General features: G+C 52.5%; 1 protein-coding gene across 4 annotated transcripts in view; it reads right to left on the bottom strand.

The window, feature by feature from the left end:
* LOC138299253 (erythroid membrane-associated protein-like) overlaps positions 1 to 18805 on the bottom strand; it is a 347615-nt gene that overhangs the window by 221741 nt on the left and 107069 nt on the right. For all 4 annotated transcript variants that reach the window (XM_069237389.1, XM_069237387.1, XM_069237386.1 and 1 more), the window contains one exon: positions 355 to 387. In XM_069237389.1, coding sequence (XP_069093490.1) covers positions 355 to 387 — 33 coding nt within the window. The remainder of the gene's footprint in view (positions 1 to 354; positions 388 to 18805) is intronic.

The raw sequence follows: 18805 nt of genomic DNA, 5'->3' as shown, positions 1-18805 counted from the left end.
GTTTTCCATAATATCACTGCAGGTATTCAATCATTTGGAATCGTGTGTCTGTTCCTGCCTAATCCAATATTTTCAGTGCTTACCCGACCTTCCACCAGGCCTGAGCACCCTTCTAGGATAGGAGGCTTAGACTGTGCCTTGGGTGACTATTGCTTCCATCGGTGCGATCTTCACAGTCTAAGGTGACCGAGGTGGCACTAACCTATATCTGTGGCACCTATGGGGGGGGGGCTTGCTCTGGTGGTAATCTAGGCTAGGACTAGTAGATACCCTTGGTTGTGGTATGTGAGAATTCACGGACACTTCACCAATGGGAATGAGTATTGCCTTGCCCTCTGGCCACCTCGCACTTACCTGCTTCTATGTTTTTCTTCGAGGGCTCAGGATCTAGAAGATAAAAAGTGAGATCTAGTGTAAGAATGTTCCTAGTGCAGAAAAATGTCAGTGGAAGTTGTATTGTTAATATTTTATCAAGCACATCAATAATGAGGTGAGGTTCAGAAGCCTCAGTGTAAATTATTCTGTTCATCCCCCAAGTCAGCCACTCGCTCCAACATTTACATCAATGTCTAAAATGCACATTTTTAGGTAAAAGCATGACATTTTGCACAAATATGTTTATGTATCGCTTGTAATTTTAGGCATTTTGGGCACTGTTCCTAACCACCGTGGGCCACCATATTGGAGAATGGCAACAGAAGCAAATTTTTCACTTATAACTCCAGAACCGATCAGCATTTTCACTTTTTTTAAAAAGCGTTCAGCAATTAATTCTCTACAAAAAGTAGCATTTTCATTACAAGCCACCATTGCATCTCAAAACTATGCTAAGGTACCATCGTAAGGAATTCACTGCTCTGTAGGGTCGAAGTTCTTAAATAAAGAAAAATACAGGAAACGGACCACGACTTGTGGCTTAATTTCTTCCATTGCAGACAGTAACGACTGCACAAAAGAGCAGTGGTATGACTGAGGGCATAGACAATTCATCTTGAGCACATTTGTAACAGCAGATGTAGGGTGTAAGCAGTAGAGAAAGTTATGTGTGTTACAGGTTTAACAAGAGCCCAAGGCTCCGGGTACAACAGAGGAATTAGTGGGATCTCTACCTGCCAGAAGCATTTGGTGATTGGAAACTGACTGTATGGGATGGAACTAAGTAGAGAAGTTTTAAGTTAATGAAAGATTGTAGTATATCAGACCCACTAGTGTAACTCGAAAAATCTACTCACCCACTCCCTCCAGAGAGTCAGCGTTTATCAGGGTGAGCTACTTTGGGGGCGCACTAGCTCGCTTTGGCAGAGAGGTCCAGCTGGCAAAGAACAGGAGTTCTGTCGATTCAGAAAGTGAATAAGCCTCTAAATCTTGTTTTTATCTGGTCACATTTGCAATGGTTTCAAAGACACAGGTCAAATGTCAGCAAATGTCTTCTTACAAATTGTTGGTTACTTTCAGGGCCACTGTAATTATGCGATTCTGTGGCCACATTGTTCGCATAATAATGGACTTGCTGCATTTGCCACATATTGAATTTGGTTGTAAAGCAGGTACTAATAGAGTGAAATATTTGCTCAGGCATTTTTATTATGAGTAAAATGACCAATTATAAAAATATATATTTATTTCTGTTAATTTAGACTATAAAAGCACATATGTATAAAAACATAGCTCAAATTCATTACAAATATACAGAAGCAGTACAAACTGCTGTGTGTAAAACAAAGATTACGGTACGCAACTAACATAAAGAGATCAAACACAGTTACCATTGGGTGGGCTTGTACTGCATAGGCCTTTCAACAAAAACCTCAAGTGGGGGTCCGTTATGTTCTCAGGGGTATTAAAGGCCACCTCTTGACTCAAGTGTCATCATTATCATACATACTTTGTCAATTTTGTTTTGTGGAATTCTTAATTTAACTTTGTTCCTATTCTTTTATTGTGGCACTGGCGTCTTGGTTGCTGCTATTGTTGTTTGTCTGGGGCCGTCGTTTTTAAGGAGTTTTCATTGACTTTTGCACTTTGTGTTTTCGGGGTGTCGATGAATTTGTTAGAGATCTCTTTCCTTCTTTTCGTTTGTTACCTTCTCTTTGCTTCTGCGTGGGGAGCCTTTTTGGCACATCAGCCATTTTGGGTTGGATGCTGTGAAGAGCAGGTCCAGCCTTCCAATGTGAACTCTGCCATGGACCCAAATGCCTTTAAAAACCAGACCGATGCACAGATGCGCGGCAGACACACAAAGGTAAGCTCTTCGGCACCCGTCTGCCCTTGGAGTGCACCATGCTCCAAAAGCCCTGCCCAACTTTTGGTCGTGACATACTCCAGAGACCAGCTGCTCCAACTTAGTGAGCGAGGTAGGCTTACAGCACACAATCAGTTTGGGCTCACTATGGGGACAGGCAATTTTTCATGTGAGCACTGCTCTTTTTTTCTTTTTTAATCCAAATTTCTTTCTTTTTTGAATTAGAGAACAAAAGACAACAACAATACAGTGAGTACAGTAGAGCACAAGTACATTGGATGGGCCCGTACATAATGTGCAGTCGGGAGTCAAATACCCACCACCCTGGCCTAGGGCAGATACATCGTTCAGTAGTTCAGTCCACGGTGTGCCCTCCACTTCCCCCAGATCGCATCGTATTTCCGGGGACAGACCCTCGCCTCATAGATCAGCTTTTCTACTTGAGAGCACCAGTCCATCCCCACTCGCCACTTCATAACGGACAGCGTCTCGGGATTTTTCCATTGTTGCACAATGTCTCGTTTGGTCACTAGGCCTGCCAGCCCAATGAAAGTTCTCTCCTCTCTGGCCCCCCCCAGCTCGTCCAGAAGGCCCAATATCGCCACCTTCACATTCAAAACGATCATGTGCCCGAGTACAGTAGAAACTTCCCTCCACACACCCTCCCAGAAGGGGCGCACCTTCGGACACTCCCAGGCAACATGCAAGAGATGTGCCCCTACTTGGCCATACCTAACATACCCTGAAGAAGTCCTGGTATTCATGTGTCGCGAGCACCGTGGGGTGAGGTATGACATGTGAAAGTAGTCAATCTGCACCATCCTCAAGCGTGATGATATGGCCAGTTCCCGGGGTGCAAGGTAGGCCTCCCTCCAATCGTCCTCTTCGAAGTTGCCCACCCAGGCTACTCACCTGTCACGTAGCCCTGCAAGTCCACCTGGTGCATTAGTGAGTAGGGAACAGTGAATTTGGGTAATGACACCCCTTCCCAGTTTTCCCATCAGGAGTTTTGTCTCAAGTGGGTTGTGGTCATGGAGGATCTGGGCCGGAGGCAGGTGAGTCCCCAAGGCATGGCGCAGCTGGAGGAAACGGAAGAACTGTGTGTTAGCCAGTGCGTAGTGGTCTTTCAGCTGTTGGAATGACAGAATCCCCGCTGTGTTGGTCACGTCACCCAAATAAGTAATTCCAATAGTGTCCCACTGTTTAAAGCCTTCTAACTCAGCAACTTGCCGGAACCAAGTGTCCTGCAATTAACGTGTCAACTTAGTGAGGCGTCACTCGCACCCCATCAACCGCAGCATCGCCCTCCAGTACTTCACTGCCACTTGTGTACAGTGAGGGCAGCACAGAGAATTTGGCCCCTGTATAGCAGTGCTGGGAGACCCTCAAAACCCGCCTGACAAATCTCCAGCCGGTAAGCCTGGTCATCCCAACCCCTGTAGAACCATTCATTGAAGGGGACCGTCTGAGCCGGCAGGTAGTAGATGTACAAGTCAGGGATTTCCATCTCCCCTCCATATTAAGACTTCCGTGCCGAGCTGAAGGCTGAAGTAAGGGATCGGAACCAGGCCTGAGGGACCAAGTATGGGAAGTTTGTCAAGACGTACAAGTATCGGGGGAGACAGACCATCTTGAAAAGTGCGGAGTGGGCCAAGGGGTTCAGGAGGATGCATTGTCCCCTGCCCAGGTCCGCAGACAGAGTCCGCACAAGGGGTTGGAAGTTCAGTTCCCAGGCCAACTCTGAGATGGTCGAGAGGTGGATTTCCAGGTACTTGAAGGCGTTACGCCTCGCCGGGATGGTAGGACACCATTCGTTTCCCCCCGCCTGTCCCCACACCTCCACCAGCACTGATTTCTCTGAGTTCAGGCACAGGCCCACCTCCTCACCACACAGCATCAGGAGCTCAAGGCATCAGAGGCCAGAGTCTCAAGGCCTCCCCAGAAACACCAGGACATCGTCCGCGTACAAAGATACATGGTCCTCACATCCACTCCCCCACATCCAGCCTCTCATAAGCGGGTCTCCCCAAAGAAGGCGGGCCAGCGGCTCGATGGCCAGGGCGAATAGGAGGGGCAAAAGAAGACAGCCCTGAAGCATTCCCCTCCTGATTGGGAAGGGGTCTGACAAGATGCCATTGACCCGCACTTGCGCCGACGGGTCGCGATAGAGAAGGTGTACCATCCCTCTAAATTTTGGGCCAAGGCCCATGCGGGCCAACACCTCTTCCAAGAAGTTCCATGCCACTGTTTCAAAGTCCTTCTGGAAATCCACGAGCAGGAGCGCCAAATCCCCCTCCAGTCTATCAGTCTGCGAGAGTGCCACCTGGACCCGTCTCAAGCAATAACGCATGCTCCTCCCCGGCATGAAGCCACACTGGTCTGGATGAACAAGGAAGGGCAATGTACGGGCCATTTAAGTGGCCAGCACTTTCGTGAATATCTTAATGTCCGCATTAATCAGCGATATGGGGCAGTATGAGAAGCACTGGTCTCAGGGTAGGTTACTCTTTGGTATGACTACAATGGTGGCGCAGTCCAGAACCGGGGGGAATGCGCCCCTTTGAGCTGCTTCCCCATAGGCGCTCACAGGATGGGGAACGAGGCGCTGACGAAACCTCTGATAATATTCTATAGGGTAGCCATCTGGGCCCGGAGTCTTCCAGGCCTGAAGGGCCGATATAGCACGGTCTACCTCATCCTCTGTCAGAGGCATGTCTAACTCTGCGGCTAGGAACGCCGGAATAGAGGGGAGTGAAAGATATTCGGCGCAGTCGAGATTTTTCAAGTACCAGGCACTGAATCACCATATCGAACGTTGGGTTTGCAAAGGAGCCCCCCAAGCCATCAAGATCGGCGCGTGATCAGAAATCCTGCGCACCAGTATTTGCACAGAGGTCAGTCCCAGAAGGTCTGCTGCTGGGAGCCAGATCTGATTAATCCACGACTCTGTGTGGTGTGCTGCTGATTGATGCGCATTTGCACTTGTCTGCGGGTGCCACACTCGCCAGGCGTCGCACAAGCCTAGTGAGTCTGCCCACGTCACAAGACTCGACGACCCGGCCCGCCTACCAAGACGGGAGTCGGCCATGGTGTCTTGAAGTGGGTTCGGTACCACGTTAAAGTCCCCGCCAACAAACATGGTGCCCTGTGGGAGGAAAATAAGCAAGCTACGTGTCAGTAAGTGTGGACCCCAGGAGTCACGGGGGTGCAAAACTATGTTAATCTGTCTCCCAGCCAGGAGCCCCTCCAGCCCCACATTTCTCCCCTGGGGGTCAGTGTGCACCTGAGTCACCAATAGGGGTAGCGACCTGTGGAGCAAGAGCACCACCCCCTCGTACCCCTCAAGAACCTGGCGTGGAACACCTGCTCATATTCAAACCTCCCAAGGAACGTACATTGGGTCCCGGCTAGATGGGTCTCCTGCATAAGGACCACATCTGGTCGATGCCTTTTAATGTAGCCCAGCAATGCAGACCTCTTAATACGGTCTAACAGGCCATTAACATTCCAGGCCAAGAGTTTGAACATGTTGCTGCTTTGTTAGGTATAGCTTGGCGTGCCCAGCGCTCCATTACCAACCTGTTTTGCCCTACGCAGAGGCCCATCAAGGCCTCCCTGGACCGCATGTGATTGCACATAGTACTCACTGCAAATGTAAGGAACATATAAAGGAAAAGGTTAGTACAACTAGAGTGGAAACAACTCATATCAACATTCCAACCTCCCCTCCAATGCCCCCCCACACTGCTCCCCTTGAAGCATCTGTCGCCCTACCCCAACACATTGCTAACGAGCAATAAACAGTCTAGTCAAATGTGGGGGTGTGTATCAAGTGGCAGTGCCCTACTGGCAGATGTGCTACCTGACCTCGATTAACAATAAGTTTTAAATGGTGCAGTGATGTGGGTCACCGCCCCCGCAAGGCCGTGCGCCTCGGCATCTGCTAGACACTGCCACTCCAGTGCCACATACTGAATCTCTCCGCATCCTCCAGTTCACTCCTGGGAGGTAAGGATTGTTCCAGTCGATGAAAACAAAGTTGGAGTGTCTGTCAAGTCCGCGTCCAGGACCTGTCCTTCCTGTAATTTGGGAGCCAAGTGATCCTGGACGCTCCCTTGGCGACCCCGGCCACTGACCGGGCCCGCCGTGACCTGGATCACTTTCTGCACATCCGTGCCAAGAGGGGAGCTCCACCAGGGTCCTTTGTTTTTGACCCCACCTAAACTCCCCGTCACCTGTCGCAATTCTCGTTTTTCCACTGCCCTATCCCAGGCCTGCTCTGGGGTTTCAAAGAAATGGGTAGTGGATTGAAATATCACTTTGAGGTGGGCAGGGAAAAGTAGCATCTAGTGGAGATTCAACATACAAAGTTTCTTTTTAACCGCTTCAAACGATCTGCACTTCTGTTGAACCGCCCTGGAGTAGTCGGGGAAAATCATAACAGAGTTTCGGTTTCGTAAGTCTGCCTGGGTCCTGGCCTACTGCAGGATTGCATCTCTGTCCCTGAAATTCAGGATCTGTAGTATTATGGGACGGGGGGTGCACAGGGCGCCAGCGACCGATGCACTTGCTCTATAATGAAGTTGGTGGACAGCTTGCCTGTCGGCATCCAGGTGCGGAATCACTCCTCCAGTGCCACGGCCAAGTCAGTTGTGTCTAGGGCCTCCGGCAGGCCCACCAGCCGCAGATTGTTGCAACGAGCGCGGTTCTCTGCATCTTCCGTCCCCTTTCCTGTAGGTCCGCCACCGACATTGTAAGGGTCGAAACCTGGCATTTAAGGAGGACCAGATCATCCTCTGCAGTTGAAATACGTTTCCCCGCCTCATTCACTCTCCCGGTCACACCTCGTAGGTCCTGGCGGATCAGCGATAGATATACTCGCAGCTCATCCACCTTATGTTCTACGGCCACCCGGGAATCCTGGGATGCCTTAAGGATCGCTTCAAGGTCCGGGCAGAGGCCCGTCATTGCATGGGGTGAGCCGGCCGCTCCAGACCCCTCCCCCCCTGGATGAGCAGGGAGGGTATATTGGTCCATTGTCGTCTGGGCCTGCGTAGGCTGGTGCTGCTTGGTGCAGCCCATGGGCGCTTGTGCGATCTCTCCCCCCCCTTTGTGGGGACTTAGGCCCTCATTACAACATTGGCGGTAAAAGGCGCTTACCGCCGTGCAGAAGACCGCCAAAACACCGCCGCAGCCGCGGAATTCCACCACAGCTATTTTGACCCACATCTCGGAATCCGCCGAACCTAAGACACCCACACAAGACCGCCACACCAAAGGTCAGTGATAAACTGGCGAAAACAAAACAGACACAGTCACGCCAACAGAAACACGCCCATGCTATTACGACCCACGAATCCACGTGGCGGTCTTTCAACCGCGGTATTCCATTGGCGGTACACACCACTGCGCTCAAAATACACACATCTCCAAAACACCACAACATTGGACAATTACAAATACACATACCTGATACACATACAAACACCACTCCCACACACCAAACACAATATAAAACACACACCCACATCACCCACAAACCCCTACAACCAAAAATTAGAGATGAAGGCCAGATAGACAGAGAGCACAGCAACTGAGAACCCCACCACACAGAGGCACACAACACCATCATCCATACAACATTACACGCACAATATACCACACACCACTACCCATCACCACACACATCAACACTTACACCACCCCATACATCACCCACAGCACCTCATGTCACGCCAAAAACACCCCAGGTTTTACGAGGAGGAGCTCAGGGTTATGGTGGAGGAAATTCTACGGGTAGAGCCACAGCTATATGGCTCACAGGTGCAGCACACCTCCATAGCCAGGAAGATGGAGCTATGGCAAAGAATCGTGGACAGGGTCAACACTGTGGGACAGCATCCAAGAAATTGGGAGGACAACAGGAAGAGGTGGAACGACCTACAGGGGACGGTGCGTTCAGTGGTATCCAGGCACAACATCGCGGTACAGCGGACTGGCGGCGGACCCCTACCTCCTCCCCCACAACTAACAACATGGGAGGAGCAAGTCTTGACCATCATGCATCCAGAGGGCCTCGGAGGAGTCGGTGGAGGAATGGACACTGGTAAGTTAAATCTCAACTATTATATCCCTCACCCTACCTGCATGCCATCACACACCCCCACCCTCACCCCCTCACCTATCACTCCAACTCCTCACTAATGACCTCATAACACAAACCACCCATTCCAACACCAAGCCTCGCATGGAAAAACAAAGCATGGTCAGCCCTCACCAAAGCATGCTCACTGCACATACCCATAACAACCCCCTAACCATCATCACACAAACCCACACATAGGAATGCTTGCACTGGGGTACACAAACACCCACCCATTGCACACCATTACTAACACACATGCACTAATCATGCTCTTATATCCCTGCAGGACCACTACGGAACGTCACCACACTGGAGGGTCCAGACATCTCCACTCCACCCACAGAAGAGGCCCACAATGACGACAGCAGCTCTGCCCTACTGGATCCTGATGACCAGCCCGGACCATTGTGGGCCTCGGGACAGTCGGTTCCCCTTGCACAGGCACAGCCCAACACTGACCTTTCACCCTCTGGTAACACCAGCACAGCACCCACCCAGCGGGCCCATACCTCCGTACCCAGGACACATCAATCAGCGGTGTGTCCACCACTACAGGGAACCCAGGATAACCCACCACCCCAACAACAACAGGGACCTGGGGGCAGTGGTAGTGGGCACACCGTCCAGGGGACGGAGGCACAGGAACACAGGGAAACTGGGAGGGCTGCTGTGCGACAGGGGGCGGACAGGCCAAGGGAACCCACCCTCCACGAGGCCCTCTCCTCCATCATGGGAGCATACCACCACTCCCAGGAGACGATGGCCACGGTACTGGCCAAGTTTCAGGAGACCCAGAGCCTGCAGGACGAACTGTATTTGGGGTTCAGGGAGGAGCTCAGAACCATCAGCTCTGCCCTGGGCACCATCGTAGGGGTGATGAAGGACATACAAAAGACCATGAGGAACACCGTGGCACTCCAAGGGGCCCCTGACACTAGCATGGACGATGAACTGCCCACCACCTCCGCCGGCGCTAGTGGACAGGACGCCCCGCCACAGGACCACCACACCAGCACCCCACCCCCTGCAGACGGACAACCACCCCGCAAGCAGTCCCTGAGATCCAGGAACAGGACAGAGCAAGATGGCAAGACCCCCGCCAGGAAATGAGACCACCCTGATTGCCCTCCCACTGTCTCACTTTGTTACCCTGTCCCGATTGGAACTGCCCCATCTCCACTTCCTATGCCCATATGGGCAGTGCACCTGTGTGACTAATGGACTGGACTCTGTCATGGACATTCCTCCACCGTCCCCCATCACCATATCACTACCCCCTTCAATTTTTGAGCACTGAAATAAACACCCTTGAACCACAAAACAATCTGGAGTCAGTCTGTGATTTGGTAAATATGTATAATCAATGACAGTGTCAACATGCTTTCCAATTTTATAGCCAACATACCTATGTCACACATCACAAGTCCTTGAAGGATGCAAGCAGATGACACACGTTGCTAACCACACCTGTGAAACCGTAATGGAAAGGTACAACTCAGTGACCAAATACTGCTATGAACTGACGGACAGGATAGAGGTAGAAGTGTGAAAGTGAATGTAATGGTAAAAAGAAAAAACTGTTCTCACCTGTGTGTCACTGGAAATATTGCCGTATGACTGACTCCCTGTTGTCTATGTCTTCTTCCTCAGCGTCCTCCTCATCACTGTCCACAGCTGCCACAACACCGCCATCTGGACCATCCTCCTGCAGAAAAGGCACCTGGCGTCGCAAAGCAAGATTGTGAAGCATCGAGCAGGCGATGATGATCTGGCACACCTTCCTCGGTGAGTAGAATAGCGAACCACCTGTCATATGCAGGCACCTGAACCTGGCCTTCAGGAGGCAGAAGGTGCGTTCAATCACCCTCCTAGTCCGCCCATGGGCCTCATTGTAGCGTTCCTCTGCCCGGGTCCTGGGATTCCTCACTGAGGTCAATAGCCAGGACAGGTTGGGGTAACCAGAGTACCCCAATAGCCACACCCGGTGCCTCTGGAGTTGACCCATCATATAAGGGATGCTGTTATTGCGCAGGATGTAGGCGTCATGCACTGATCCAGGGAACATAGCATTTACCTGGGAGATGTACTGGTCTGCCAAACATACCATCTGTACATTCATGGAATGATAACTCTTCCTGTTCCTGTACACCTGTTCACTCCTGTGGGGGGGGACCAGAGCTACATGGGTGCCATCAATAGCACCTATGATGTTGGGGATATGTCCAAGGGCATAGAAGTCACCTTTCACTGTTGGCAAATCCTCCACCTGAGGGAAAACGATGTCGCTCCTTACGTGTTTCAGCAGGGCAGACAACACTCTGGACAACACGTTGGAAAACATAGGCTGGGACCTCCCTGATGCCATGGCCACTGTTGTCTGAAACAATCCACTTGCAAGGAAATAGAGCACTTACAGCACCTGCACTTGAGGTGTGATTCCTGTGGGATGGCGGATTGGTGACATCAGGTCTGGCTCCAACTGGGTACATAGTTCCTGGATAGTGGCATGGTCAAACCTGTAGGTGATGAGTAAATGTCGCTCCTCCATTGTCAACAGGTCCACCAGCGGTCGGTACACCAGAGGATTCCGCCATCTTCTCAAATGTCCAAGCTGACGGTGCCTAGGAAGGACAACAGCGACCACAGAGTCAACAAAATCCCAGGTATGTATCCACAGATACACAGAACATGACACCAAAGACAAAAATTCTTCCTGTATGTGTGTCGAGTGTAGGCCCAGGTATGTGTGACGCAGTTGCAAATTAAGCCATGTGGGCCCCTGAAATGGCGGCTGCCTGACCTGTAAAGTGGGACAATGGGATGTGAGGTAACTGCGCTGGCGTTGTACACAGTCGCGGTAGGCGGTCGTAGACCGCGGTGCAATGCTGCATTGGTTAACATTGGCCCTATGGGTCCCAGGAGCCAATGATGAAGTGCGCCGGCGGTGATGAGAGGCACCGCCGCGGATGTCACCGCTGCGGACGTGACCGCTATTTTCTATCTGTTCAATCACTTGATACCTGATCTTCGACAGGAGAGGACCTACACTGCAAATGCTGCTGTGACCTCGGTCTGGAAGAGACAATGGCTGCTGCGTCTGGGGAAAGGGCCCCTGCCTTCACTGCTCAGGAGTTGGAGAAGCTCGTGGACGGGGTCCTCCCCCAGTGCACGCTACTCTACGGTCCTCCAGACCAACAGGTAAGTACACAGGGAGCACGTTGTATGGGCTATGCCTGGGTGGAGAGGGCTGGTTGTATGAGGGAAGGGGGCAGAGTGCAGTGAACATGAAGGACTGTGAATGCATGTGCCACATGGCAAGGGCAGGGATGGGGGCCACTCACTTCGACGGTGCTCTTGCTAATGACTTCTCTTCTTCCCCTGTGCATGTCATGTAGGTCAGTGCCACCAGAAGAAGGACATTTGGTGTGCCATCGCCAAGGACGTCCGAACCCTGGGGCTCCACCAGAGACGGGGCACCCTCTGCCGTGAAAGATGGGAGGACATTCGCCGCTGGAGCAAGAAGACGGCGGAGGCTCAGCTGGGGATGGCCTCCCAACGTGGGAGGGGTGCCCGTCGCACCATGACCCCCCTGATGTTCCGGATCCTGGCGGTGGCCTACCCTGAGTTGGATGGGCGCTTGAGGGCATCACAGCAGACACAAGGGGGTGAGTACACAATCATTCAGGGGACGTTGCGCGCAGTTGAGGGGTCTTGGTGTGGGAGGAGGGCTGTGGGTTTCCCTAGGCCAGGGCGACTTCCATAGGCTAGGCCCCTCCGTAATGCAGGCCATGTGGCACTCCACCCCACTGCAGTAGCGTGCCAAGTACACGTATACATGCCCCTGTGGCTTCCATGTGTGCAGATGTCCACCATGGCCATGTAGGCCATATCCCAGGAATTGCATCTGTAGAGGCCAGGAGCACGGCGTAGTGCAGGGGGCTGCTGTGTCTGTATTGTCTGCCAACTGTAGTGGTATGCCATGCACTCAACCTGTCTTTTTTCTGTCGTCCCCACCCCCTTTTTCTGCTCTCCCTGTTCTTTTGTGCATCAGCATCATCAGGCGGAGGTACAGTGGCACCGGAGCACGAGGGAGCTGCATCCCACATGGCCATGGAGGGCCACACCACGGACTCAGAATGCACCAGTGGGACGGAGGGCGAGGGGAGCTTCACGTCGGGCACCGGATCACCAACCTGTGACACGGACTCATCCGCCGATGGGAGCTCCCTTGTGGTGGCAGCACCATCTGTGCCCCACACTTCTACAGGTACAGCCGCCACCTCCCCTACCAGCACCGCCCTCCCAGCAGCCCCTCAGTGTTCACCCCGTGCCCGCTCACCCAGGAGGGTGGGCATCACCTTCGCCCCAGGCACCTCAGGCCCTTGTCCCTGTCACCCCTGCTGCCCTCAGTGAGGAGGCCGTTGACCTCCTCAGGTCACTCACTGTTGGGCAGTCTACCATTGTGAATGCCATCCAGGGTGTAGAAAGGGAGTTGCAACATGGTAATGCATTCCTGGAGGGCATTCATTCTGGTCAGGCTGCCCTTCATCGAACCCTGCAATCTTTGGCCTCAGCACTGATGGCAGCCATTGTCCCTGTGTCTAGCCTCCACCCTCCAACTTCCTCCACCCAGACCCAGTCCCCTGTACCCCAGCCTATCCCAAGCACACCAACAGACAAGCATGCACACACCTCAACACACGAACATAGGAACCACACATCCCACAGGCACTCACACAAGCATCAGACACATACAGACACAGCAACATCCACTGCCTCCACTGTGTCCCCCTCCTCATCGTCTCACTCCTCCCTCCCAGTGTCTTTTACACTCTCACCTGCATGCACTACATCTACAGGCACTAGGACTCGCACCAGAACACCCAGCACCACACCCCGCTCACCTGCACTCACCACCCCCACTCCCATTTACACGTTCCGTGTCCTCTCCCAGTGTGTCTGTGACGCCCCCTCCCAAAGTACACAAACGCGGGCACCCACACACCCAACATCCATCCACCTCACGACAGCCTCCAGTACCTGCACCCAAAACACCTAAAGTGACACCTCCTACAACCACCTTCTCTTCCTCCACTCCCAGACCCACTCCAGCGACCCATCCCAGTGTTCGCCATAAACTCTCCCTCAGCAACGTTCACCTCTTTGCCCCCATCCCCACCCCTCTAATTCATAAGTCCTGTAGTAGTGCCTCAGCCAAAAAGACTCCAGTACCAGTGGTGCGTGTTACAGGTGTGTGGAGTGCACCGGCCACCAGGGCAGGCAGTGTGACACGGAGCCAAAGCACTGCCAGTCCACCCCCTGTAAAGCATCTAAAGTTGGAAAGTGGCCGACGGGACAGGGTGAAGACTCCGGGTGGCAAAACTGATCACAAGGGTCCCAGGGGGATTGCAGAGTCAGCTGTGACTCCTCCAAAGGTGGTGAAGGGCCAGAGGAAGTCTGCACAGTCTGGTGAGAGCAGCACGGCGGAGAAGGGCGCCACCCTCCTCAGCAGCTGGAACGCCACCACCAGCACCGTCGTCACTGGTCAGGAGACCACCGCCAGAGTCATTGCCCAGGAGGGCACAAGTATCATCACTGGTCAGGAGACCACCGCCAGAGTCATTGCCCAGGAGGGCACAAGTATCGTCACTGGTCAGGAGACCACCGCCGGAGTCAGTGCCCAGGAGGGCCCCGGCTGCCACAGCCTGCTGGAAAATGAGGGACCGTCATGCCACACACCAATGCACAGGTCAGAGACCGCCATGGCAAAGCCCCGCTGAACAAGGGAATCACCGCCATGGTGAAGACCGCTGAACAGGGCACAGCACCGCTGAACAGGGCAGAGAACCGCTGAACAGGGCAGAGACCGCCATGGCGTAGCCCCGCTGAACAAGGGAATCACCGCCATGGTGAAGACCGCTGAACAGGGCACAGCACCGCTGAACAGGGTAGAGAACCGCTGAACAGATCAGAGACTGCCATGGCAAAGCCCCGCTGAACAAGGGAATCACTGCCATGGTGAAGACCGCTGAACAGGTCACAGCACCACTGAACAGGGCAGAGAACCGCTGAACAGATCAGAGACCGCCATGGCAAAGCACCGCTGAACAAGGAAACACCGCCACTTAAAGCATCGTTATCCCATGTACAGCTGGGACTGTGACGGTACAGGAACCGTCACAGGGAGCTAAATGCAGTGTGGGCACCATTCCCCCTCCAGAACCAGTGGAGACTGTTATCCACTTGAAACTGTGGCTTTGCACTCCCCAGGATGGTCCAGTGGGCAAACCACCCACTGTAGAGACTTGAGAGACTGTGGCTTTGCACTCCCCAGGATGGTCCAGTGGGCAAACCACCCACTGTAGAGACTTAAGAGACTGTGGCTTTGCACTCCCCAGGATTGTTCAGTGGGCAACCCACCCATTGTAGAGACTTGAGAGACTGTGGCTTTGCACTCCCCAGGATACATCAATGGGCATGGAGCCCCGTCGTGGATCTGGCGTGGTGCTGTAATCCGGCTGAGGTGCCCCCCCTTTGCTTCCCCCTGAGGTGCCTGTTGTATTTCTATCTGATGCCCCAGCAGTGTTCTCTCCGTTTGTGGACAGTGTGGGCCTCGCCCATGCATTTTTGGACCAGTGGTGCACGGACATTGATATGTGCATACCTGCACTGCTTCTCGTAATGTATATACTTTTGAATGTGTATATATTTGGTAAAAGTATTTTGATACATTACAATTTTTGGACTGATTTCCTTTGGTCTTTGCATTCTTCCGGGGGGGTTGTGGGTTATTACTGTGATGTTTTGACATGCATAGCTGTGTGTGTTATAATGTGCGAGGGTGGGGGTGGGGGTGGGCGTGTTTCGTGTGTGTCCCCCTGACTTTTGCCTCCCCTAAGTCGTAGGTGCAGTACTCACCGTTGTCTTCTCCGCCGCCATTGCTGGTGTTCATAAATGAGCAGGAAGACAAGGGCAGGTAGGATTTGTAATTCCGGCTCCATGGTGTCCTCCTTCCTCGTGGAGTGTGTAGAAGGTGAGCATTTTCCCATTGCAAAAGCTGTTTCCGCCGTGTTTTTATCCACGGTGAATCCGCCCCGGAAAAGGTGGCGGATTGGCGGGTTGTGATACTGTGGGCGGTACATTGTCTTCCGCCTGTCTGTTGGCGGTGACCGCTGCGCTGTTTGTCTGTACCGCCATGGCGGTCGGAGTGTTAAAGTGGCTGTCTATGTTGGCGGTTTCCGCCACGGTCATGATTCCCTTTTTTTGTACGCCGGCCTGTTTGCGGTATTACCGCACCTTTAACACCGTCTGCCAAGGTTGTAATGACCCCCTTAGTTCTCAACCACTCGCAGCCTCAGCACAGCGCTCATTTGGGGGGGGGAGGAGGAAAGAGACCACCAAACCTCGAATCGTCTCCACTCAATGGGGTTGGGGAGCAAAAAGGAAAAAAGCAGGGGGGGGGACCAGACGTTGAATCTCTACTGCCCCAACTTCAATGTCGCCTCAAAGACCTCCTCCGGGCACCATCCACCGGGTCCATCATCGGCCATCCTCTGCTTTCCTGGAGAGAGGGGGGTGATATCAGGAGGCAACCCGCCCCCTCCCTTGGGGGCTCCACAAGTCTCCTTTGCCGGTCCGGCCCTTAAATTGGTTAACTGCCGCCTCTGGGGCCGCCTGCCCGGGCTAGTGGTCAGCCACACCCTCTCTTCACGCCCAGCTGGTCCAAGGACTCGTTGCATGGCACCCACCAAAAAAGACTAGGCGACGCTGCACTTCTCCACAGGTTCTGGCTAACTCTGTCAGTCCCAGGGGTCATAGGCCCTGATTCGCTTCTCCTGCCGCTCCAGCGGTTGCGGGGCCCACAGCACCAAGGCCCCTCATGCTGTGTCCCGCTCCCGCAGCCAGTCCGTGGCAGGTGCGGCATACTTGATCCCGGGGTGGGGGGGTCCTCCCTCATCCTGTCCCCCGTCTCGTGGGGCACCCCCTGCGGCAGAGGCAGGCCTGCCGCGGGTGCGTCGCACCACCTGAGGGTGGCAATTCCGCTCTCCTCTTCGGCCCGACCGGGACCCCTTCCGGCATCAGTTATTGGGGGCCGGCATCAGTTATTGGCGGTAGGGGACCCCCACTCCAATGTTCGTAAGGCACTGGAAACTAGGGCCTTCACGTGGCGCCCGCCATCTTAAAGTCAGGCGGGCCAGCTGCTGGCGCATCGTGATGCCATGGGCGTAGGAAGTGTGGGGGACGCGGGGGATGTATCCCCCCCAGATTTTGGAGGGTGGGGGACACGGGGGACGAAGGTGGGGGGAACAAGGGGACACAATAATTTCCCCTCTCACATCTATTATTCAGAGGGCCATTAGCGCACAAAAGCGCTACTTATAACAGCCCTGTACCGACCATCCTCCAATCTGATGGTAACAGAATGAAGGTGAGTCAAGAGGCCCCCTGCGCCCTCTGCTCTTTTGTTTGTCCTGTTCACACCTGTGGGCATTAAGGGTGCTCATAAGAACAAAGGGCACAAGGAGGAGAAAAGAGTTTTGGATGATTACTGTCTGCATCACCTGCCGCCTTGAAGAGGAGCACTGCAGGATGCCTTCAAGAGGAGCTGCAAGACATTGAGCAAGATCTAAAGAGAGAACAGAGTCCCACTCAGCCTGACACCTGCAGGCTAGAAAGGAGACTCTGTGAAACACAATGTTTGTATTTGCCTAAGATGACACCAGTTGGTGAAACAGTGTAGTCGAGATTGGGACCAGATTTTACCTTTTCACACAACAATTTAGCTATTAGAAGGGTATATTTTTCTAACATTTATGTTTAATGTTTTGTTATCTAGGTAATGAAGGGCTTGATTATAGAGTGGCTAACAGGGAGAAGCCATATTTCATTTTGGGCCGTTATGTCTAGCGTTATTATTTATGTTGTTGTTATCGTTACATACTTCAGCATATTGAAGTGTATTATCTTTTCTCTATCTTTTCTTCACTGTACTCTGAAACAATCTACCCTATGCCACTGCACCCTACACCACTTTTCTCCACTCTGTGCTACTCTACGCCACTGCAATCTATGCTGTACCACTCTACTCTACACCACTCTACTCTGCAGCACTCTACACTACGCCACTGCAATCTATGCTATTCTACTCTAACCATTGCACAATACACCCCTACACTCTTCACCACTTTACTCAAATCCAATGCACTCTATGCCAATCTACTCTGCACCGCAGCACTCTATTCCACTGCTTTCAATGCCACTGTACTCTGCGCCACAGCACTCTAGGCGACTGCACTCTATGCCACTCTACAATACACCACTGTACGCTGCGACCCTCTAATCTGCAACATTGCACTCTGCCACTGAACTCCACGCCACTCTACTCTGCACCACTGCATTCAATGCCACTGTACTCTGTCCCACTGCACTCTTTTCTGCACCACTGAACTCTAATCTACTCTACTCTACACCACTCCACTGTAGGCCCTTCACTCTACTTTGAAATCATCTCCTCTATGCGACTGCAATCTACGCAACTCTACTCTATGCTATGCCAGTCTAATCTACCCTGCACCACTCCAATGTACCCTGCGCCACTCCAATCTGCTCTACACCGCTCTATGCTACTGCACTCTACATCACTATGCTCCACTCTGCAACAATCTACTCTTCACCACTATACTGTACTCTGCAGAAATCCACTCTATGCCACGGCACTCTATGCAACTCTATTCTACTCTGCACCACAGTACTCTAAGCCACTCTTCTCTACTCTGCATCACTCTACATCACTGCACTCTACACCAATGCACTCTATGCCACTCTACTCTACACCAATGCATTCTATGACACTCTACTCTACACCACTGCCCTTTATGACACTCTACTTTGCAACAATGCACTCTGCCACTGAACTATACTCCTCTCTACTCTGCACCACTGCACTCTACTCTGCACCACTCAACTATATGCCACTCTACTGCACTCTACACAAATGTACTATATGCCACTACACTATGCCACTCTACTCTGCATCACTGCACCCCACCATTGCACTCTACACCAGTCTACTCTACCTTGCACCACTCCGGTCTACCATGCACCGCATCACTCTGACACAGCACTCTGAACAACTGCAAACTATGCAGTGCCACTCCTCTCTGCTCCCCTCTACTCTTCACCACTCTACCCTATTGCACTGTACGCTAAACCAGTGCTGTCTTCGTCAATGCACTCTACACCACTTTACTCAAAACTAACGCACTCTATACCACCACACTCTATGCCAATCCACTTTGCACCACTGTACTCTATGCCATTTCACTCTAGACCAACCAACTCCACTCTGACACTTCACTCTGACATTACACTCCATGATACTAGACTCTGACACTCTATTCCATTAAACTCTAACACTT

This window comes from Pleurodeles waltl, chromosome 6 (genome assembly GCF_031143425.1).
Source record: "Pleurodeles waltl isolate 20211129_DDA chromosome 6, aPleWal1.hap1.20221129, whole genome shotgun sequence".
NCBI classification, from domain to species: Eukaryota; Metazoa; Chordata; class Amphibia; order Caudata; family Salamandridae; genus Pleurodeles; species Pleurodeles waltl.
Note: the sequence above shows the minus strand (reverse complement) of the source record. Positions and strands in the feature narration are given on the sequence as shown.